A 23,761-nucleotide genomic window follows, 5' to 3' on the forward strand; every position below is an offset into this window, starting at 1 on the left:
ATTCTTCTGATTGAGCATGAGAAGTAATTTGTCAAATCACTTCAATAGATCTGTCCTTTAGGATGATTAAAAATCATAAAATTCACTTGTTGAGTTGTGATTTGGAGGGCCCAGTAACTCCAAGAGCATTGTTTCTAATGTGTTTTGGGACTTCTAAAAAAAAAAAAAAAAAGATGGAGAATGACTCTTTGCTCAATCCCATAATGACAGGACGAGGGGGAATGGTTTTAAACTAAAAGAGGGGAGATTGAAATTAGAGATTCTGAGGAAATTCTTCACTCAGAGGGTGGTGAGGCACTGGCACAGGTTCCCCAGAGCAGCTGTGGATGCCCCACCCCTGGGAGTGTTCAAGACCAGGTCAGATGAGGTCCTGAGCAACCTGATCTAGTGGGTGGCATCCCTGCCCGTGGGAAGGGGGCTGGAACTAGATGATCCTTGAGGTCCCTTCCAACCCAAGCCATTCTATGATTCAGTCTGTGATAAATTTGGGGAAACAGTTTTGTTGAGCTTTACGGAGCTTTAGTCAGCATGTGGTAGGACACCGTCAGTTGTTTAGTTAACATATGTCTAAGTGTTGTAGCAAATTTTGGGGTATAAGAAGTGGTCCTAAGATAAGATCTCTGATTTGTAAATAAACGTGTATGTCAGCAATTGACACCATGTGAATAGGGGAAGGAGGGAGAAAGAGTTTCTTTGACTCAGATAAAGTTCGCCATCTACCTGAAACTGAGAGGGTAGAAGACTGTTTTTCTGTTCCCCTTCTTCCCCTGCCTCCAAAATCTTTGCCGCATGATGAATTGGGAAAACTCTGCCCAAATGAATATGCAAATACAACGATAAATCCTGAAACAAGTGTGTTGTGGTTTAACCATGCCAGCAGCTAAGCACCACGCAGCTGTTCACTCACCCTTCCCCCTCCCTCTCTGGGATGCGGGAGAGAATCAGAAAGAAATGAAAGCCTGTGGGTTGAGATAAAGACAGTTTATTAGGACAGAAAAGAAAAAGTAATAATGATGATAATAGTACTACTACTAATAATGTGTACGAAACAAGTGATGCACGATGCAATTGCTCACCACCCGCTGACCAATGCCCAACCTACCCTGAGCAGCTGGTCCCCCCACCCCAGCCAGCCCCCCATGTAATTGTTCAGCATGATGCCATATGGTACAAACTTTGGCCAGTTTGGGTCAGCTGTCCTGGGTCTGTCCCCTCCCAGCTCCTGCTGCACCCCCAGCCTGCCCGCTGGCAGGACAGAGCGAGAAGGTGAAATGTCCTTGGCTTAGTGTAAGTGCTGCTCTGCAACAATTTTAAAAAATCAGTGTGATAACATTATTCTCATCCTAAATCCCAATCACAGCACCCTACCAGCTACTAGGAGGAAAATTAACTCTATCCTAGCTGAAACCAGGACAAAGTGGCATCTTGGTATGAACTTGGATGCTTTGTGTTTGCCTGTGGGTTTCTTAAAAGTAGTAATTAAACTGCAGAAGCTCTAGTCAGAGGTATAGATAATGTTCTGATGTTTAGAGGACATCTAACAGTATTATAGGAAGTGATACTGTTTTCGTGGAGGCAAAATGTCAATATTTCATTCAGTTATGTCAAAAATGAACTGTGTCCCAATGCAATCAATTGTCCCCATATGAAATATTCAAAATGAAGATTTACTGCAGCAGTGATTCAAATTACTTTTATTTTGCAGTTTTAAAAGAAGGCAGGCAGTTCACATACGAGAAGGTTGATTTGACCAACATTAGGGCTATGCTGAACAGCAATGATGTCAGTGAATACCTGAAGATCTCACCACATGGATTAGAGGTAGGATGTCACTTCATGGTTTCGACTGGAAAAAAGTCTGAAGAAAACAACGGGTTTCAACTACTTTTTTGGCTACTTGCTCCTGCGGTTTCCTAGAATTAATCAAAGTTCTCTGCCAGCTTTGTATAGTGAGCTTACTTAGTGATGTTACAAACCTCTGATCAAGCTGACTTCTGTTGTAGAAATGTTCATAGTAAAGTAGTGCCTGTATTCAGAAAAGTGAAGATGCTTGTCAGCTCATTTTTCACTCATTTAAACTAAAACTGTTCACCAAAGTGTAATTCCTACTTCTTGTCCTATCTAATCCTGAGGAGTACATAACAGCAGGATTCTTGTCTCAGCCATGTTTTTTCTTCCCACGTTACTTTGTTTCTCTACTTTGTAGATGAATTTCCATGTAATAGTGAATACCTTTAAGTTCTTCCTACCAAGTGTTAGCTAACAGCCCATGACTTAGGTCTTCCTGTCTTGGTGCCTTAGCCTAATTGTGCTAGTGTATTCTTACACATGAGAAACTTGGTCCAGGAAAGGAAGGAGCTTATTTAAATGATTATTTTGTAGAAAACTAACTTCTGGTTTGGTTTTGGTAGGCTCGATGTGACGCCTCATCCTTTGAAAGCGTTAGATGTACATTCTGTGTTGATTCTGGAGTTTGGTACTATGAAGTTACAGTAATTACTTCGGGAGTGATGCAGATAGGATGGGCTACCAAAGACAGCAAGTTTCTCAATCATGTGAGTACATGTGATGTCATCTAGCTGATAACGTAACTTTAGTATTTCTCTACTTTCAACACTGGTTATTCTGTGGCAGTAAGTGGGCACTTCTTTCCTTCAATTTCTCTGTACGTTTGCAAAACTGCTTTTTCTGATGGAGATACAAGGAAAGACTGGGTTGTTATTGCAACATGCTGACACTGGTCACACAAGTATTGCATAGCTGCTAGCAGCAACAACTTATCTACTTGCCATTGCCTGGAAACTACAAAGAAATGACTCGTGTCTTGTGCCTTAGTGTCATCTTAGAAACTCTGTAGTCTTTAGGTAAAAACAGTGGTTACTGTGTGTTTTTGTGAAGCAAAAAATTGCTCACTAGGAACTAGCAGATTGTCATGCATGCATTTTTACACTGGTCATCAAACATCCATTTGATTACCCTATTTAGCATACATTCATATTACATTAACTTTCACCTAGGAAATAGTTCTTTAAGTTGACTTCAGGATAGTATGGCATGTTTTGATCTGTTGGTAGAAGTAATATGGTACGGTTTGGGAATGTGGCAGCTTTTTTGATTAAAAATAAGGATTACAGAAAGATAGAATAAAGGCAAGAAGGTAGAGAATTCAGATAATATAAAATAAATACACTTATTTATAGTTTGCTTTGCTCTCATTCTCATCTAGCTAGCTTAGTATCTTACCCTGAATTCTAAATATTCTTCTTAGTCTTTATTTTTTAATTATGCTCTTACTAGCTTTAAAACATAATGTTCCATGTGAACATGAAGTCCAAACCTGTAGTCAAAGAATAATCTCTGCTAATGTTAGTAAAGATATAACTAGGACCTCTTTCTCCTTAACTATTTATGGCAGCTCCATATGGCTGTCATAAACTCAGTATGCTGTAGCATATTTACTTCCGTATTTGCATAACATTGAGAAAACATGGAGATTATTACCCAGCAAACTTGTATACTTAAGCTTAGAGAGGGCTTTCCATATTATCAACCTTCCAAAGTTGTCATTAAAGTACAGGTTAGAACATCTGTACAACAAGTATGTATGACCTAGCCTACTACTACTGACTAGAATGGAAATACAGGGCTGAGATTTTAAGTTGTGATTGAGTTTGAGTAAGAAATATACCCGTAGGCCTACTTCGTAGTTGCAATTGCATAGTTTTCTGTTTCCACTTGGAATCTCCTTTAGGAGAAGCATTATATATTTACTTATTTTGAATGTAGAGTTAAGCAGTTAAAACTGCTTAGTTCTGATTATTGTAGAAAGTCATTCTACAAGTGTCAAGTGCAGAATCTAATATGAAGATAGGCCAAATACAGACATATGAGTAAATATTGGTGGGGGGGGTATGAGAGAAATATGTCAAGGAGGTGAAAGGAAACATCAGTGGCAAGAAACACCTGAGAATGGGGGAGTAGCTTTGTTCACCATCTACCTGTGAGACCTGTGAGTTTGTACTTGCTGCATTTCTTATTCACATAAATAGGATTGTCCTCTGCTGGTATATAATATGCATGTACATCATGTCCAAAGTCCAGTCCCACATTTCTAGCATGGAGTTACTAGTGGTGTAACTTAAAATCAATCAAACAAAAACAACCAACCAAAAAAACCGTACAGACCTGTCCTGGGCACGGGCATTGTTGATGTTGAGTGCAATGGAAACTGTTTGAAATAAAAGGCAATGTGTCTGCCTTTAGAATGCTAAGAGGCTTAAAAGATTTTTCCCAATTACTGTAGATGAGACTGTTTGTTTGTTTTTCTGCCTGCTTCCTGCTCAAGGTATGAATACAGGAGATGTTACATGTGAGCTGGATGATTCTGTTGCAACGGTTGTTTTACTGGTGGCTAAATACCGATGGCATATAATTCCATCGGGATTATAACTGAATGAGGGAGGCTGTCACTTGACAGGGACAGAATGTGACACAGCTGGTGAAGGGTCTGTGGGACTGTTCTTTGTGCTCTGTGTGTCTGGTGATGCTTGATTATCTTGTGGTTGTCTATTGCAAGCCTGATACTGGGACTTCAGGATAGGAGAGAAGTTGTACTTTTGTTGACTTCCTAAGCTACAAAAAGTTAACATAATTATTTGGCTACTAGACCTGTGATCTTTAAATATAGGACAAAAGTTATTAGACAGTAGAAGTTGAGCTCGTACAGTCTGAGAAATACTTTAGGGAGCGAGAGGGGGGGATATTGTCTCTAACAAACTCCTTTTGGTGTGAAAATGAAGTCAAGACTTCATTTGAAAAATGATTTTCAAGGGAAGATATGGATGGGAACCCTTCCTGCTCTTGGAAGAATGGTATAGCTGAATAAAAATAAACTTTAGCTCTTTTCAGACAGAAATAATTCACTTTTTTTTTTCCTAAAGGAAGGTTATGGTATCGGGGACGATGAATATTCCTGTGCATATGATGGCTGCCGGCAGCTGATTTGGTATAATGCCAGAAGTAAACCACATTCCCATCCCTGTTGGAAAGAAGGTATTCGGTCCTTTCTTGTGCTTTTCATCCTAACTGGATTTCTGCACAGGACTTGACCTCTTGCAGGCATCTGGAGTACATAGTATGTTAGTGGCATGAAATAATTTTTGATGACTGATCCTGGTGATACTAAATGCTTAATAATCATGCTTGTGCTGTAATTCGTGATATTAATTTGCAGTGGTTTACAGGTACAAAACAGGCACCATACTCTTTTTCCACCATGTGTATAAAGAGGGTCTTGTTAGTTAAATGCTTTTTATTTTCATAGGCAGAGTACAAATTGTAGCACCAATTAAAGTTGCTGGACTTCCTTATCATAAGACTTTTTCTGGTATTTGTAGTACTAGGAGAGAGTTGAAATAATCCTTTCTGTGTTGAAACGGTTACTTTAAAGAAGGAAAAAAATAATCTAATTTAGAGATCAAGGTTAAGGAGGAGTTGTATTGTCTTAACTTGCTTTAAATTCTTGGGTAACTACTTGGACAGCAAAGCTGTGTTCTTGATCTTGGCTTTAAAATCTTGGTAGGAATCTATCTGTAAGCAACGCTTGTGTAAACTGTACCTTCTCTTCTATTAAATTTCTCCCAATTTCTGGCTAAATTAACACATTTCTTAAATACATGGCACAAGCATTTTAAAAACTTAGCAACTATGTGTTCTGAAGGTATCTTCAACTGATCTAAAATTGTTAGAGACAGGTGGGGAAAGCAGCGTTTTTTTCTGGCTTTGGCTAATACTCTGCAGTACTTCTGCAGCTATATAGTATTAGTGCCCTGGCAGACTAAAATACTTATTTTTTAATTATTATATTGTCCTGTTTTTTTCCTGCTAGTTACTGCCTGTACCGCACTGTTCCTTCTGCTGTACATTTTCAAACAGTTCCTTCTTAGACAACTCAGAGTGAGATATATGGTACTTTAAAAAATAACTGTCTCAGCTATTGTCATTTAACATAATTGAACTGTTCAAATTATCTTTGTTTTGCATGTAAGGAGACACAATAGGATTTCTGCTAGACTTGCAAGAAAAGCAAATGATCTTCTATTTAAATGGAAACCAGCTTCCTGCAGAGAAGCAAGTATTTTCATCAGCTATGTAAGTATGTGCTCATTTGGAATGACAGTGACCTGTACGGATAATAGTTTTCATTATGTGAAAAGTTCCCCCTTTGAAGTGTAAATTCATATTTGCTTACCTGAAACAATCGTTAAGTAGGCTTCCCAATTGAAAGTTGCTTAGAAATTTAGTAACTAGGATAACATTTTACAAGTGGATTTCAGGGTCCAAACCAAATGCTTTAGAACATGTGAGCGTAGGTTCAACCCAACGTGTTGTACTGTCAAACTAGAACAGCACTGAGGTAAAACAAGGCTGTAGCAGAGATGAGCAAACATCTAGTAGTGCTTGGGGAACTTTTGATCTTTTTAAAAATAAAAGCCTCAGCCTTGTGAATTCTGAGGAGTGTGTAAGAGCTTGTTGCAGTGCAATGAGGCCAGATCCTGTAGTAGTGTATTGAATATTTGTGGGAGGATGTCTCTAACACTACTACTGGAAACTGTTAGACTTTTTTTCAATCTCTGTTAAAATTAGCTCATGGCTAATTGCTCTGTCATGGAGAAGGTGAGCATTTCAGCTCTGAAAAGGTAAGCTGGAGTGATACTTAAGAGAGAGAGGGTTTTTATGCAGCTTAATTAAACATTAGTACAGTAATATCCAGTCAGAAAGTATTGTAATGATTTCACTCATGTTTTCTCATCAAAATGAAGTTCAAGGTACAAGCAAGATAGTAGCACAGCTTAAGTCTTCCAAAATATATTGTCTATTCAGTTTGTAGTACTATTTTTCATGTGGAGTATGGCATTTATTACACTTAACAGATTTTGTTACATGATTTAAAATTAAGGTATTACCCAGCTTGGGTTCTTTCTGTAAATAAAACTGAAAGGGATGATAGCTCTGGTGTTTTTATAAGGTGTCTGTATGGCTGTGATGAAGACAGCTGGCCCAAGGTAATCCTGCAAGGGCAAGTAGAAGCAGATGGGCATGGTGCTAAAAGAGCTCACAGACCTGAATTTGTCATGTACAGGTTCCATACAAGTAGCTAGCATACAAGTGTTACGAGTTCCCCAGAGTAGTGTCTGATCAAATAAAGCAGCAAGGAGTGGTGGACATCTAGGTGTCCCTCACAGCTGCTGCTGCGTTTTGCAACTCTGCTAAACAGCAGTTTTTTTGGAAGGAAAATACTGTGCTGAAGGAGAGATCTGAGCGGATCAGTGTAAAGAGGATCAGGCTGTGGGCTGTTAAGATGTATGTGTTTGCTCTTAGTAGTGTAAGTGCAACTGTTCCTAATTGTAGAGGAAGCAGCCTTTATTAGTTGATCTGGGAGTAAATTGTCAGATAAATTCTGACAGTAAATTCCAAAGCTGAGAACTAAACTCAAAAGTATGAGTGACAGAGACTGGATGTGTTAGAGGTTTTTCTCCCAGCTAGCTTTAGTGAATCTCTGTTGAAGAAAACAATCTTTCTTTCAGGGCATTTTTTGTCTGGTAATAGAAGTGCCATGTCTGGCAAGGTCTACTATTGCTTTAAGTCATCCTAAAATGTGTTTTCCTTACATTGCAGATCTGGCTTTTTTGCTGCAGCTAGCTTCATGTCTTACCAACAATGTGAGTTCAACTTTGGGGCAAAACCTTTCAAGTACCCACCATCAATGAAATTTAGTACCTTTAATGATTATGCCTTTCTGACAGCAGAAGAGAAGATCATTTTGCCAAGGTAATCCTTCTGTCTAGTCTGAGAATGTTTGCTTATGAAGAAATTAAATAGCTCACTTCTGAGTTGCATAGTCTGATGCTGTACTTACAAAAGCTTTGTTTTATGAGGTCACGCCTCCATATGTCTTTCAGAAAAGGATTAAACCATAGGCTTCAGTGCAAGTTAATAGGTAGAGCAGGGGATAAGCAGTCAAACACCATTACGTTAAAGTAATTGTTTGCAATATTAGGATAATTTAAAATTAACTACTATTGCACATTAAACTATTTGTACTAAACATACCTCATGCTGTGTAAGAACAATTGGGTTTGTTGAGGAGCCATAGTTGTAATTAAAAAAGGTGTCTCACTTAAAATTGACCTAATTTGATGTTGGCAGCATGAATGTACTGAATGATTGTAAGGCTTGAAGTTGTCAGGCTTTTGGGGCGAAATTTTCATCTGAAATGCTTATGAATACTATCAACAAAGGTTATTCAAATTTTCAAGCGCTTATCCACCGAAATATAATTCCAGCCAGACAAAAACAGATTTGGGTAATTTTTTCCTGAACTTCCTGTATTTCTGGCAGGAATGAAACCTAACAACTTTTCTAGATTAAGTCACCAGTAATGAAATTTTCTGGAACACAAACAGTAACAGGAGAATGGAGTGTATTCCAGATTTCCAACTTTGTCTAAAGATGACTGTCCAGACTGATGCTATATATATATATATATTGTTGAAACATTCTTTTGTTTCTTTTAATTAGGTTGGAGGCGGGTACCCCTGGCTATAATAGATTCGGAGATTGGTTTTTGGATTATCTAGCTGATTTTTTTCAGTGAATTAGGTGCTTAAATAACCTTATTTAAAAAAAAAAACCTACATCACTTGTTAATCTGAGTCTCATGTTGTCGAAGCTTGAGGCACGTGATACTAAGTTTTTGCAAAGAGAAAATTAAATCCAACCTACAAGACGTTTTCATTTCCTTGTAGCCAGAGTAATTCACAACTGCTTGATCCAGGAGCTCCTTTGAGTCTGATTTAGTTCATTAAGATGATTAAGAATTTAACGTTCTTGATCAGCCCTTTGTTCACAGTACCTAGTATCTTACTAGTTTCATGCTCTAGATGAGGGGTTTTGTAGTTTTTAGCTGTGTGCTGTAAGGAGCTGATGATCAGGTGTGATTGACATCGGTGTCACTGGCACTGGTCTTGCAGTGTTTCAGCAATAGCTGCAAGAGCTAATCTTTAACAAGTAGAGAAACTGGCTTCCTATTGAGGTCTGACTGGAGAAATTTTGCTTCTTGGGTTGGAGCTTATTTCAGTACTATATGTGATAGCACTGAAAGGCTCCATTCAAATTTGGACACTCTTTGTGTGGAGGAGATGATCTTAGCTTACACAATCTGAACTGTTTGGAAGCTATAAGCTAATCATAAATTACAAAATTGCTTTGGTCTTAAAACAGGTAGGAAAAAAGCAAGGGCCAAAGTGACCCCAGTTATCCATCATAGGAATTAACTTATAGAGTTAGATTGGATTTAATGCTTTAATTTATTTTAATAGTGTCAGGACACAGTCTGGGCTAGACACTTCACCCTGCCACTAACCAGTTTTGATTAGTATGCATTCCAAATCTGAAATGTCATATATCAACAAAGGTGGGATTTCTACCAGTTTTCTGGCCAGAAAGTGATATTAGAGCAATGTCATGTGGACTTCTTTCTTCTTTAAACACGCTTGACAAAAATTTACACTCCTCATAATAACAAGCATGATTTTTTACACATACACTCTAAGCATGTGTGTATATCATATATATGATACTTACATATGCTCATATTTTATATATTTACATATAAATACACGATGAATATACATATATACAGCTTGTATACCTGAACTATTCAGGGCCTCCTTTGTATAACACAAATGTTGGAGAGAATGGAGTGCATGTCACATCTTCTGTTGTGGCAATTGCCACACTGGGTTGTTGGTTTTCTTTTTCAGTTTGTATTTTTCTAAACTGTGTTGCAGCATTACAGGGTTTCCAAGCTTCGCTGATACATAGGTGTTATTTTCCTCATCTGTACTCTTTAAAAAAATACAGTTAGTAAACAGTTTTATGGAACTGTTCTTCTTGAGAACAAGAACAGTAATCTAATGCCCTCTTTGTCACTTTGACAGACCAGAACAGGGAGTCAGACTGTCCTGAACATCTGTTTTAAGTCTCTTTTGTGAATAGTTTTTGTTGATTATCAGTACTAGTGCTGAGCAGTGCAGATAAGTGTTGCATTGGTCTTGGTGCAATACTCAGAATTGTTATGAATCTGTCATTTTTGAGTCAAACTAATTGGGGGGGGTTATGGTTATTTCTGCAGACACAGGCGCCTGGCTCTGTTGAAGCAAGTGAGTATCAGAGAGAACTGCTGCACACTTTGCTGTGATGAGGTAGCAGACACAGAACTCAGGCCGTGTGGACACAGGTAAAAAGCATTTAAAAAAAAAAAGTGTTGTTGATGTGCAGCTTAAGTGAGATCAGATACAGTCCCTGCTTATCTTGATTTACTCTCTAGCATAAAGGAAATAACTCATCCTTTTAAGGATGTGACTGATGGCAGTTAAACATAGATTTACCGTCTTTCTTCTCCACCCTGTCCCCAAGCCGGTTTACGCCCCAGCTGTGTGTGTCGGGGGTTAGAGAAGTACTGTGGCTATGTGCGTATGCTGTCCTTGGGCAAGGGACACAGGTGTAAGGCACATAAGCATTGTCTATCCAATTCCTTGATCTCAAAGGATTTGCTGAGTACTGGCTTAGTACCAGTGCTACAAGATCCAGATCACGTGCGGGGAGCAAAAAATTCATGTATCCAAATATTCATTAAACATTCAATAAATGGATTGTCTCAAGTCACATAGCTCTAAAAGGTAAAAATGGGGCAGCAATATGAGGAGTACCATAGCAGCGCTTTCCTGTGTTTTAAGTGGCCTAACTGGGAAGTTAATCCAACAAAATCCACTCCTGTAATGTTTTTAGAGCACTCATGGGAGCAGTCTTGCCATGGGTCTTCCAGTCTGGATGCCACAAAGTTTAAAAAGAACAGACATGTTCAATGTGCCTCAGCCACAAGTTGAGACAGATTCATGCAAGGCACAGGGACTCTTATTTTCCAAACCAAAGCAAATGTGGAGATGGGACACTTTTGTTCAAGTGTAATCCTCACCAACTGCATGTGCAGTTTTAGGTCTGTAAGATGCAAAGCAGCAGGACCTCCTGTCAAAGCCTGTGGATCCACAACACCAGATTTGCAATTCCTAATCCCCACGCTGAAACACTTATCTTGATTGCTTTTCTAGCAGGCTAAAGAAACTACTTAATGCTTGGATTTTTTCTTCTAGTTTTTCACATTGTGAATACAGGCTTTAACTGCTTTTCTTTCTCCTCCAGTGACCTGTGCATGGAGTGTGCCTTGCAACTGGAGACCTGCCCTTTGTGTCGACAGGAGATACAAACCCGAGTCAGACAGATTTCTCACATTTCATGACACGTGGAGAAATACCACAGACTTGTTTTTAATGAACTTCAACCAATACTGAAAGGGGAAAGCATCTCTAACCAATCTTTACGCACATAGAACCATAGCCACGGCCAGATTTCATGCTAAAGTGTAATCTGTTTATCTTAAAAACGAGATCTTTTTAATAAGCTATTTCAGGTTGCCAGCAATGTGGACTGGTTTCAACAGTAAGGAAAGCTGGTAGTTCAGTGTGTTACGGCTATTGGTTACTCCAAGGAAAAGCGTAGGAGAGCATCTCTCTTCCTCCCCCTTTCCTTTTCGCCTGTCACAAGTGCTGAAAAGATTTGCACTGGAAGTACACATACAATGCATTTTAGAAAGAAAAGAAGAGAAAGCATCTCCTAAAGCAGGGCCATTCTGTCTTGTGCTTGAAAGTCTCTATTTTTGGCAGAAGTCAGTACAAAAAAAGAATGCCAATGTTTCCTGTTTAATGTAGCCTCCTGCTGGTCAGAGACTGTATTTTCCAACAGTGGATATTAAACTGCTCAAAGACTTGATCTGTACACAGACTGATTTGAAAGGACAGTGTGGAGACTGTAAAGAAATTCACATTTTAATAACTCGGTGATTCCAAAGAAAGTTTTGATTTGTTTTTAACTGTTAAAAGATTGGCGGTATTTTCAAGTACATAGTATTTCTGATGATTTTAACTTCAATACCCACATTTTTTTGTGAGGATATAATTTTCAGGAGCTATTATTAACTAATTATAATGCTGGACTGGAATTAATTTGATATTCTGGGTATTTTTTAAGGTATCTGCAAACATCTTTTTTAATCAGTGTTGCTTTTGAAAGTTATGTTCACTTTGAAAATATTGAGCTATCTTAATGGATTGGAGAACTCTGAGCCAGTTTATTTGAGGGGAAAAATGTTACTTGGAGAGCAAGTTCATTCTTACTCTGTAACTCTAAAAATGCACCTTGATTGCCATGTATCAGTCCTGTTCTGATCAGGTTTGGGGCCACACTTTGTATTTTTGGTAGGGATATTGGGGGGATCTCTGCTCTACTTCAATTATACATTTGTGACATTTGTATGTTGAGGATGTATTTCAGCAGGCAGCTTTTGACTGTTTTATTTGGTTTCTACGAGGAATCAGGGTTCACACCTAGTGTTGGTGAAGTAGCACAAAAGTCAGTGGAATTATACTTATTTTGCACCAACTGAGGCTATGACTCTTAAGGCTTGTACAGGTTGCTTTTTTTGAAAATGATTTGGATATATAGTAGAACTTGACTCCTTCACACACAATTTACACCAGAAACGTCCCCCTTCTTGGCAGTGATTCAGTAGCAGAGATTATTGTAATGAATTCTCATGCTGTGATGTATTTTATTTTTAAAATCTTCTATCATCTTTACTGTCAAGTATTAACAAAGCAAAACTGAGGCCTGCGCTTCATGCTGAGTGTACCATTGCTTCCTCCTGACCTAAATAGGAACTGAGAGCACTGCAGCTCCCCCAGCCAAGCTGTGTAGCAGCTCCTCTAAAATTCTACCCTTGTTACCTTCAGGGTGCTGAATTTCCTCCAGAGGAAGGAGAGGGAAAAGTCTCCAGTGAGCCTCAAAGGTGTTAATTAGGAAAGTTATAGGCATCCTTTTCTTATTTTTTTTTCCAAATACAGGCTAATCCTTGGTTCTTTTTATTATTCAGTCTTTTTGCTACAATGTGAATTCTTTCCCCCTCTGGAAGCCTCTTTTGATTAAAGTCAGAATGGCAAACCTGTGCCTGGGGGCCTTCCTTTCCTCACTGACTATTTGATCGTGTTTTGGTGTTATCCACTTTTCCAGCTGGAGACCTCCACTGTGGAGTTCTCCAGCTCACTTTTTCCTGCTCAGCCTCAATAAGCAAACTTGTAAAGACAGTCACTGCCAAAACGATCTTTGAATTTCAGAACCCTTTGAAATGAAGTTTTAAATGCTTCCACATGCACCACTAGGCACAAAGCTACAACCCCTTCTGAACTCTGCCTTAATGGGTGCCAGTAACTTCAGGGCTTTGGTTTCCCTGGTGAGGACTAACTGAGTAAAATTTTCAGAAGTTCTTAGGACTCCTGATTAATATCAGCTGCTCTTTGTGGCCCGGGTCCATAAAGGCTTCTAGGTGCCCTATTGAAAGGAAGGGGACCTTTGTGGACGTAGGGCTAAGTGCCTGCACGCCTTCTTGAAAAGAAGATGTGAATGCTATGGAAAACTTTGCCCTGGACCATCTTCCCTGCGGCTGGCACTGGGCAGAGGAAGCCAACGGCACCGCAGGAAGGAGCTCTGTTGCAGAGAACTGTCCTATTCATTTCACGCACAAAAAGCCCGCAGCGTTTGGAGGTAGGAAACGCGAGCAGCCCCGCAAGGGAAAAGTGGACTGTAGCGAGTTGTCCGTTCGCAAATAAAACGTCTGGAAGACTGCTGGGCGTTCTTCGGTTCTTTCGCTTCTCGGAGCCGCGAGGAGGAAGCGGGCGGCAGGCGGCCGTTTATGCTCGGGGGACCCCAAACGGGCTCCGCTCAGAGCCCTGACGGGCGCCGCTGACGGGCGCTCCCCCCCCCCCCCCCCGCCGGGCGCCGCCAGGCTCCGGCCTCCGGGGCCCTGCCCCGCGGGGAGGCAGCGGCAGGAGCGGCCCCCCCCGCCGCCCGCGCTCTCCCATTGGCTACTCTTGCGATGGGCGGGCCCTGCGCGGCAGCCTCCGCTCCGCGATTGGCTGAGGCGCGGGCGGAAGGAAGCGTTTCCCAGGTAACGGCCGAGCCGGGCCGCGGGGATGGAGGCGGGCAGGGGGCGGGAGGCGTGGGCCCGGCCGGGCGCTGCGGGGTGAGGGGCTCTGAGGGGGCTCTGAGGGGCACGGGGCGGGCAGGGCCGGGCCGGGCCGGGCCGGGGGCTGGGCTGGGCTGGGCTGACCCGAGGAGCCCAGGCCGGCGCCCCGCGGGACGCGCAGGGCCCTCGCACCACCCGGCGGAACCCGGGCCTGAGGGCTCGACTGAGAAAGTTCCTCGAGAATTCGGGTTATTACAGAGAAGCAGCAGCAATAATTTGGGGGAGAGCTTGAAGCTTTTGAAATTCCCGCATATAACAATTAAAGGTTTTCTGCTGATTTGTTGTTTGAAAAATGTTACGGTAATTTAAAGAATGAATTTTTATTAACGCTAAGTTGCGTATCGTCCTTTAGTGCTTCCTCCAAAAAGAAGGAGCGACCGCTGACAGCAGCAGTGCAGCAGATTGTCTCTCCTCCGGTCTGGTAGGTTATGCGGTAATGATGGAGGCTTCAGATGAGGAGAACTTTGGTGTAGCCATGTAAGTATGCTACATTCTGTACAGATTTTCAATAAACTATTTCCTAGTTAAAATATCGTAATTGGAATGTAATTGCGAGAATTAATTGACACCACAGTCATTAGCAGATGTCATTAGCAGATACTGCCTCTTAGGAGAACGTGGACACAGAACAATGCAAAGCCCCAGGAGGGAAAAGTTCAGAGTTTAGATGAAGACAAAACAAACGCAGCCGCAGTGAGCGCAGTGCCAGACAGGCTTTGCTGGGTGATCCCAACAAACGCTGAAATCTAAGGCTGAAAACTGTTCTCTGCCTTCTCTTTAAATTCGTAATTTCTCGTTCCTTTTCAAGTCCATATATTGTCTTACATCACAGATTTTAACAAGACAATATTTCTGTGTGTTTGAATGTGCCTCTTAGATGCCTGAGACCACCTATAGGTGATCTCAACCAAATTTTACTCTGGTAGATTCTAAGATGCTGCTTTGCCCCACATCTGTCTGGCCTACTTTTCTTCTAAAGCCTGGGGGAGAAAGGAGTGTGTGCCTATGCCTCTGTCAATCAGGTTCATAGATTTGGTTCATTTGTCAAACCCCGCGAACTGAAAGGCCACACTTTCCCTTGCCCGCACGTCAGCAACACAGGTTGTGCTGGCCCAGATGTGACAAGGTTTGTGAGCTTGTATTTGCTGTGCAGATGTAGGTGTGTTGTATGGAGAGATGCAATTGCTGCTGTTTTGGAACAGCTAATATTCACGAGCTGAAACTGCGGCTTAAATTAATAGAATAAGCTATAAAATACAAGCTATAAAAAGTGGTGGTAGTGCTTATTTGCAGGAGAAAAAAAAATAATAAATTATCCATTGCAAAGTCTCCTTTCTTTGCACATAAATGGAAAGCAATAAGCTCTGTTGCCTGAACATGATGCTTCAGTGTGTAATGCTGTGGCTGCTCTGTGTAAACTCCACTTTTGGTGGTGGCATGCCCTCTGGTGGAAGAGCATGAGTTTCCATTTGCCGGACTTCTGCTCTTCTTCGGGGTTTAACAGATCGCAAACGTTGCTAGAACGTCACCTGGTGATCAGACACATTCCTTATTCAAACATTTTGCTTGGTCAGAATGAGCCCTATGGCTAGACAGTTAAATTGCTCTTGGATTAATTTTGCTGACTGTTGTTCAACAGCAAAATAATGAGGTTTTTAAAATTTAGTTTGAAAACTTAGTCTGAGTGGTCTGCTCTAATTTATTAGAGAAATATTTGAGAGATAATAGAGACAAATTTAAAATTAATTTAAATGGTGCTTACACTGATCAAAACTAACTTTCTTCTTGAAGACAAATGTCCTGTGGGGTGATACGTCAGAAAAAACTGTCTTTCATCTGCTGCAGAGTGCAGGGAGAGTTTAGTCCACTAAAGATAAGTTCTGAATGCGAGGCCAAGGAAATTCTGTGGATTATCTAATGTGTCTGAGCAAGCTTCACAATAACACTAAAATAAGCGGAGAGATCTGGGGTCCTGAATGCTGGTAATAAAGGCTCCTTCCCTGGATGACTTTAGATCCATACCAGTGTTTAACACTTGCTTGTAACAGAAGGGCGTTATGAGATTGTGCCATTTATTTGTAGCACGGAGAGATGTTTCTTGCATAAGAAAAACGTTTAAGTGTCTTCCATGATATAATACTTGTATATATTAAATGGTTCTAGAAGACCAAGTATTGCAAAATATTCTCTAGAGTGCCTAGAGTTCCGTGATCACCATGTAGAGTTATGCAGGGAAGAGAGCAGAAGTAAAGCTTGTGGTAGCAGCCTGGATTTGTGGGATGGAAAATGCTTAATTATTACTCTCTACATCCCTTCTGCACCAGGACTGGAATTACCTTAACAGTAATGCCAGAAAACATTTTTTCTTTAATTAGGCATCTATTTAGGGAAAGTATTTTAGAGGCCCGATAAGAATCCCCATGCAGCAGCTTCATTATCAGTGTTGTGGATTATTTTGTAGGTGTAAACTAGGAAATTATGTACTATTTCTGGGCTCGTTTGCACTTAAGCTTTTGTTAACACTTAATTTTAACATTTATTTCTACTGTGATTGGAATGTATGCTTATGCAATACGGTCTTCCTCTGCTTTCAGCTCCTCCCCTTCTGATGCAGAGTTTGATGCAGTTGTTGGGTATCTGGAGGATATTATAATGGGTAAGCTCTGCAAGCAGTTACACACGACAAGATGGGTGCTAAAAATACAGCAAGCTGCTCATCTGGTAGCCAGACTTAGGGAGCCAAAATAGCCCCTGCCTCCTTTATGGCAACTTTCCTTCCTTTCTTTTCATGATCACTAGCTTGGTGCTGTAGTACCCAGTGCCTGGTACTGCTGCCTTGTGCAACTGTCGATGTTCTGTAGCTGAAGATGGGTGTCATCGTGTTTTACCACTTTTCGAGGCTAACCTTCTGAGCTCATTTTGTTTCACGCAACTTGCATGTACGTGTACACCCGTAACGTGGCAGCGCCTGTTGGTAGGAGGAATGTTGAGTGGTGCCAGCCTTACCATGCGAGCTTAGGCAGTGAAAAGTCCTAAATTCTCAGGACCGTAGTTTTAAGCAAGAGGTGAGTGTGTGCTAGGAAGCTGAGGATGCCGAGAGAATTTATGCTGATCAACTGCCGGCTGCTTCGTAAGAGCGGTGTATAATATTTTTTGCCCACATCCTTCGCAGAGTGATTGTAGATTCTGCAGCCTCAGTTTGCCTGGTGATGCAGTTTAATCTGAAGAAATGCCAACAAATCATATTGAAAGTGATAGGGTTTAGAAAGCTGATTCTGGTGTATTTTAGCACTATGTATGTGTAAATTTGATGCTTATACCTGTTCTGTTGAATTTGGTGGTAACCTGCCAAGTTCGTGTCCACATCTAGAAAAAAATTCTTCAGCAATTGAAAATAAATCTGGGAGTTTCACTAATACTCTTTGAATTCAAGGGGAAAAAAATGAATTTTTATAGGGGAAGGGGCATTCATTTTATAAAAAATACAAGTTTTTGACGACTCAAAATCCTGAACTAAAGGTGGTTCTGTATAAATAACCTTAATAACAAAACATAACAAAAAAAAGTCTTCCTGTTTTAAGGCTGAATGGAAATGAAATTACAAGGAGTGATTGTGGATCTTGCTAGGTGGGACATGTTCATCCTGTTCCGTTTGCTGCCAAAACATAGGCTGATGTGCTGCTGCCACGGTGATGTGGCTCCCTTCACTGAAGTATTGCTTCCCTCTGCCAGCAGCCTCTCTCTTGATAAGTCACAGATGGGTCAGAAACTGGCTCAGCAGCAGCTGCGGTACTGGTGTGACTAACTGCACATGTGCAGGGCTCTCTGGTTGCCTCAGGGAAACAGGGAACTGGTGAATGAGGTGTTTGTGTTAGAAAAAGAATGACTACACTCCTAACTGTATGATGTCTTTTTGTTGTGGTCCAGATGATGATTTCCAGTTAATACAGAGGTCTTTTATGGAGAAGCACTACCAGGAGTTTGATGACTCAGAAGAAAACAAGCTCATCTATACTTCTATTTTTAATGAATATGTAAGATACTTTTTCCTATTCTTTGCACGTATTGCTTTTTTGTTATTCTTCTGAGGAGAGCGGCAGGTCTTGTGTTTCCCCCCTTTATAAAATATTGGGTTTACATGGAGCAAAGCCAACTAACTGCCCTCTGTCTCTTTTTTCAAGCACTGTCAGGATCTGTGAGCCAGAAAGATACTTTCTGGAGCCTTAGGTTCCTTTCTCTTTGCTCCACCTGAAAGCTTACAAAACTTTCATCAAAACATCTTTATAACTCTGGAATAGAAGTCTATTACTGTACTAAACAACATATGTTTTAAGTGTGCATAACAAAGTTTACTCTTTTCCAGTTTAATTATTTAGTATATTGGGGTGTGTATTTTTTATATTTTTTAGATCTCACTAGTAGAGAAATACATTGAAGAAAAACTACTTGATCGGATTCCTGGTTTTAATATGACAGCTTTCACAATGTCATTGCAGTAAGTCTTCTGCTTTGCTTTTCCTTGGGTGTGAATTACATACATTTCTTTTTTTTTTCTGTCTAGATTAAAACTTAGGTTTGACAGTTCTCCCTTGAGAAGGAGGTTCCTCCTTAACGGTAGTAGTAATCCAGTTCATGTATGCAGTGCTACTGACTGACCACTTTCCTTGTTTCCAACATGCTTTGCTATTCTAAATTTCAGAGCTAACATGCTGAAATATGTTGGGTTTTGAGGGATAAGACTAGAAATCAGGATGAGAACACCAAATGTTTTTTTTATATAATTTTTTTCTACAGACTGCTGGTAAACTAAAAAAAAAAAGTCAACAACAGCTGCAACAGCAGCAACCAAAAAAAAAAAAAACACTCTTATCCAAACCTTCTTTTACTTAGAACTTTAAAAACAGACTTTCACATTGCCCACCTCCCTGATGTATTTTCATTATGCTCTCTGTCTCTGTGGGCTGTACCCTCTTTTGATTAAAGTGGATAACTTTACTAGTAGTTGTTTACGAAGCTATCAAAAGGACAACTTATATTATTTCTCTAGTTTTGAATATCTAAAATAAATGCTAGTTGAATATTAATTCTTCTGACTTACAGGTCATGTCCTTTGTCTGGTTTCCTAGGACTGGTTTGATACTCTTACATCTTGTATTTAGATAAATATATTAATGTATTTGGTTTGGAAATACTGCATAGTAATATTTGTCTAGAATTTTGCTTTATGAGAGGCCTATAATATTCTTATTTAAATTTTTGTACTGTTCTACTTGCCCTGGTACCACTTTTAATTTCATACTATTTTAAAATAAGAATTTATTTCACAGAACATTTTCTAATTCCCCAACTTCTTCCGTCTATAGACAGCACAAAGACGAAATGGCAGGTGATATATTTGACATGCTTCTCACATTTACTGACTTCCTGGCTTTCAAAGAAATGTTCTTGGATTACAGAGCTGTAAGTATGTTGCATTGTTTATTTTCATTGGTATAATGGCTGTCATTTTTGTATAGCTCTGCCTGAGAGTACTGAAGGCAGTATTACTAAAGCAGGTAACAGCATTTATTCAACGGTTATAGAGGATCGAAAGGAAAATAACTGAGTTTGGCTATCAAACTCGAACTGCACATTTAATAACTTCTAGAAAACATGGATGAAGTTGATATGTGGAGAAACTCATGCTTTTGGCGTCTTTGAAGGTTGATTTCCATCTGAACATAAAGAAATGCTTTTTTATTGTGAGGATGACCAAGCACTGACACAAGTTGCCCAGAGAAGTTGTGGAGTCTCCGTCCTTGGAGATATTCAGAGGATGGCTGGACATGGTCCTGGACAGTGTGCTCTAGGTAGCCTCGCTTGAGCAGGGAGTTGGACCAGGTGACTGAGGTCCTGGCCAGCCCCAACTGCTCAGGTATTTTGTGGTATTAATTTTTTCCAGACAATCCAAAGTAAGCTTTCTAAACTTACTCCAGTTGTATTTCTCCTCTCTGGCTGGGCTGGAAAAACAACTGACTAAAGAATAATATTAAAGAAGGATTTTGGGTGGGCTCTTTCCTAAGGAAATGAAATACATGCAAGTACTTTCCAGTCACATTTGACAAAGGAGCAAAAGAGTCAAAGTTGTTGTCAGAGCTGTCTTGTTGTCTGCCTCCTCCCCTCACCCCTTCAAGTTTTGCAAAAATGGAAGCAGGTTGAGGAGACGTTCTGTGTCTCAGCAGCAGGAGTAGTTTCAGTTGGGGTTTGTGCTTTTAGAGACACCTGAGAGGCAAACTCACAGAAGGTAGATTTCACTAGTTTCTAGAGCATTGTGTAAGTCTGCTGGCTGGGTATTCTTAACCAGATGTAAGCAAGATGCTGCTTTGAGCCGACATACAGCTGGCAGAATGATGTAGAAGTACTTACTCCAGGTTTTCTTGCACAATCTTGTGCTGAATTTTGGATATGAATAGGAAAAAACAGATGTGAATAGGAGAAAAATTCTCTGCTAAGGATTTTTCAAGTCTCACAGCAAGCTGCATGCAGTCAGATGTTCAGGTAACATGTAATTTTATATCGATTTAAAAGGCAGAATATGAATTTCCCGTTTTATCTTTTGAATTTAAAAGCCTGCTTATTCCAAAGCAGCACTAAGTCAAGGATTTCTTTTTCTCTTTTTTTTATAGGAAAAAGAAGGTCGAAGTCTGGATTTAAGCAGTGGATTAGTGGTGACATCATTAAACAAATCATCAATATCCTCCTCCTAGAACAGTTCATGCACTACTTTCCTTTCCAGATGAGTGCTACTGCTTTCATTTGGACATTAAAACACTAAAGGTAACAAGAATCAAGGTGCTTTTACATGATGAAAACTCTTTCACCCTCCAGTCTATGCTGTCAGATACCTGATCCTAGAAACACGTTGGTATTCAATAACCACAGAAGAAGAAAATTTCAACCCTACCACTGTAATTGTTTTTAATAAGTACATAGTATTTGTGCACCACTCTAATTGTTGCACACAGTGAGAAGCTCAGCACGCTGAGGACAATAGATAGGTCTGTACGTGTGTTTTATGGGTTGACATCTTAACCATCTCCCCAGATGGCAGAACTTCTCAGAATCAAGAAGGTAGTGTAAGAAGTGTGTCTGTCCAGCTCTTGGAAGGACAGGTGCAAATACATAATGCTGAGTTTCTCCTTGTCAATGCCTTTTGTTTTTTTTTTTTTAACTTTATATGATCTTGCGTGCTACGGCTTTCTAGCGGAGGAATATGTTTTAGTATGTAGATGTTCCAGCATGAGACTGCCTCTCTGCTCTGTGAGAATTGATATGCTAGTGTGCAAATCTGTCTGCTCTTTGGCTAACGTAAGTCTCATTCTTAATGTGTGAAGTTCTCTGGTTCACTTTTGTTCAGGCCCCAGCTATTCTACACTGAAAAAATAACCGTGAAAAATCCAAATCTGGCATATGTCTGTAGTTTCTTACTTTCCGTTTGGCAGTGGCAGAGCTGTGTTCGTTCTAGTACTGTAGGCATGATGGCAGATTGGGCACAGCCATGTTTACCATCATGTCATTTACTGCTCTAAATAGCATGCTGATGCAAGTGCACGCGTTTGCTCTCGAACTGTTGGCAACATTAACAAAGCAACACATTTTTCAACATGAGTTGAAAAATAGATGAGTTGCTTGCTAGTGGAGCTGCAGCCATAAGCCTGTCACAAAATCCCAGCTGCATCTCTGATGGCGCTTGGAGTTAAAATGTATTTGAAGCTACAACGAGCCGCTGTTCTTAGGCTGTTCAGGCACATTAAGCAGCAGATTAATGACATGCTCAGGCAAAGCAAGTACGTCTTTAAAAGTGTAAGAGTGGATAGAAGCACAGAGTGCATGATTGATGCTGCAGGGGAGGTGTGCTGCAGTGGTGGTGAAGGTGCTGGTCAGTGGCTGTTGCCTGATGAGAACCTAGATGGAGCTAAACTGTGGCCAGGCCATTACCAGTTTTTGTTTGTGGACAGGAAATGTCTACCAGAACAAACGAGATGAAATCCTGTTCCTGTTGGCCTCTGCCAGTCATTTCAACGGTACTAGGCTTTTATTCTTGAACTGAAATAGTTCTTTTGAATACCAGTGAGGACTCCTTGCCACACAGGCATTTTCCACGAGCACAGAAATCAGTGCTCTGATGTGCACAGGCAAAGGCAGTGTGCACAAGAAGAGGCAGTGCTCTGAGGCACTTATTCCCAGTGCAGGGGGGAAAAAAAAAAAAAAGAAAAGAAACATTGGGTTGTGTTTTGAATACAAACTAGATGCAGCTTCCTTCCCATTTGAATCCTGAGGTTAAAATTGCAGAGTTTAAGACTTAAATCTAGTTGGCTTCCTGCTGTTAGTGTATGGACTGGAGCTCTTAAGTTAACTTCTTACCTGTGACTTTTTAATGACAGCAGCAGATTTGATCATCTTTTAAAAGAATTCTTTTGAAATATTTTAATTGTTAATTGTTGAGCTAAAATAATTTTTTGCAACTAAAACTAAAAATGTTCCTGACATTTTTTTACTGGAAAGATATTTTTTCTTCTTTTTCTGTTACAATTGCTCTAGATGAGTATGTAAAATAACAGCAGTCTGAATGAATACCTCAGACAGTTCCTTACTGGAGGGAGTTTGTTGTATTTTATGCAAGTTCTCTTGTAATTGTTATGGTTGAATTCAAATATTGATGGGGACTTGTGTCTCAGTGTTAACTGTATACCAAAGTCACTGTTCACCATTTCACAGAAGTGTGGTGCTTCATTTCTTGCTGCTGATAGATCTGTACTATTCTGCTTTCTTAACTCACTAATTCACAATTTAGCATTTTCAGATTAATTTATTTTGTAAAATAACATAAGTAGCATGTTCAAATAGCTTTAACAGCTTAGTTGTGAGGTGGGGGTGTAGTTAAGCTCTCTGTATTACGAAGGTTTTTCACAGCCAAATACAGTCATTCGTGCTGTTTGTAGGTATTCAGGTGTATCGATAACAACTCATAATGAAGTTTGTTGTTGTTGCTCCTTTTTCATTTCAATTTTAGACCACAGTCTTCACCACAAAGGTTTGCAACAAAACTCCCCCAGTTTGAGTGGAGCCATTCAGACAGAATCCTTTCTGCTTCTATACTGCTCTTCTATATGTGAAGAATATATTCTGTATTTCTCATCTCTCTGTGACACTTCCATGACTAGTCTCTGGCTCGATGTGTTTTCCGTCAGGCAGAGGGTCTTTTTTAAGAGATTAAATTTCTATATATGATGGACTACGTGTGCAAGTCTGACTTTACTTTTTAAGAGTTTTAACTTTATCACAAAAATTCATAAAGATGCTAATTTTCTTATTGATTTTTTAACATGTATTTATAGCTGGTAAAACCTGACACTTCATTTACCCGACTCTTCCTCCACAGCAAATTAAAGCAGATCTGTCAGGGGCTAATGCAGTTTATTCAATCCCTTTTAAATTCCTACCTTTCATTAATGTAGCTAAATTTCCTGAGCCTACCTCTGTAGACCAGTTGTTAAAATTAGATCCACGCAAACAGGGTATGTG

At 40.1% G+C, this 23,761-nt stretch overlaps 2 protein-coding genes across 5 annotated transcripts in view; both read left to right on the forward strand.

The window, feature by feature from the left end:
- Nucleotides 1-12,562, forward strand: part of RSPRY1 (ring finger and SPRY domain containing 1) — a 41,176-nt gene extending 28,614 nt beyond the window's left edge. For both annotated transcript variants that reach the window (XM_067004359.1, XM_067004360.1), the window contains exons 10-16: nt 1,706-1,821; nt 2,412-2,555; nt 4,941-5,052; nt 6,048-6,150; nt 7,678-7,830; nt 10,196-10,300; nt 11,263-12,562. In XM_067004359.1, the coding sequence (XP_066860460.1) occupies nt 1,706-1,821; nt 2,412-2,555; nt 4,941-5,052; nt 6,048-6,150; nt 7,678-7,830; nt 10,196-10,300; nt 11,263-11,359 (830 nt within the window). In that variant the 3' untranslated portion in view covers nt 11,360-12,562. The remainder of the gene's footprint in view (nt 1-1,705; nt 1,822-2,411; nt 2,556-4,940; nt 5,053-6,047; nt 6,151-7,677; nt 7,831-10,195; nt 10,301-11,262) is intronic.
- A 1,568-nt stretch (nt 12,563-14,130) lies between these two features.
- Nucleotides 14,131-23,472, forward strand: ARL2BP (ADP ribosylation factor like GTPase 2 binding protein). 3 transcript variants are annotated; one of them, XM_048068864.2, is made up of 7 exons: nt 14,131-14,194; nt 14,550-14,674; nt 16,792-16,853; nt 18,125-18,231; nt 18,607-18,692; nt 19,561-19,657; nt 20,863-23,472. In XM_048068864.2, exons 2-7 carry the CDS (start codon nt 14,634-14,636, stop codon nt 20,941-20,943), a joined length of 474 nt encoding a protein of 157 aa, XP_047924821.1. In that variant the 5' UTR covers nt 14,131-14,194; nt 14,550-14,633; the 3' UTR covers nt 20,944-23,472. The 3 variants fall into 3 exon arrangements, with proteins under 3 accessions (XP_047924821.1, XP_013032167.1, XP_013032166.2); XM_013176713.3 differs by lacking the exon at nt 14,131-14,194 and adding an exon at nt 14,240-14,462; XM_013176712.3 differs by lacking the exon at nt 14,131-14,194 and adding an exon at nt 16,043-16,179.
- Nucleotides 23,473-23,761: the final 289 nt, after the last annotated feature.

The sequence above is a fragment of the Anser cygnoides genome, chromosome 12 (genome assembly GCF_040182565.1).
Source record: "Anser cygnoides isolate HZ-2024a breed goose chromosome 12, Taihu_goose_T2T_genome, whole genome shotgun sequence".
NCBI lineage: Eukaryota > Metazoa > Chordata > Aves > Anseriformes > Anatidae > Anser > Anser cygnoides.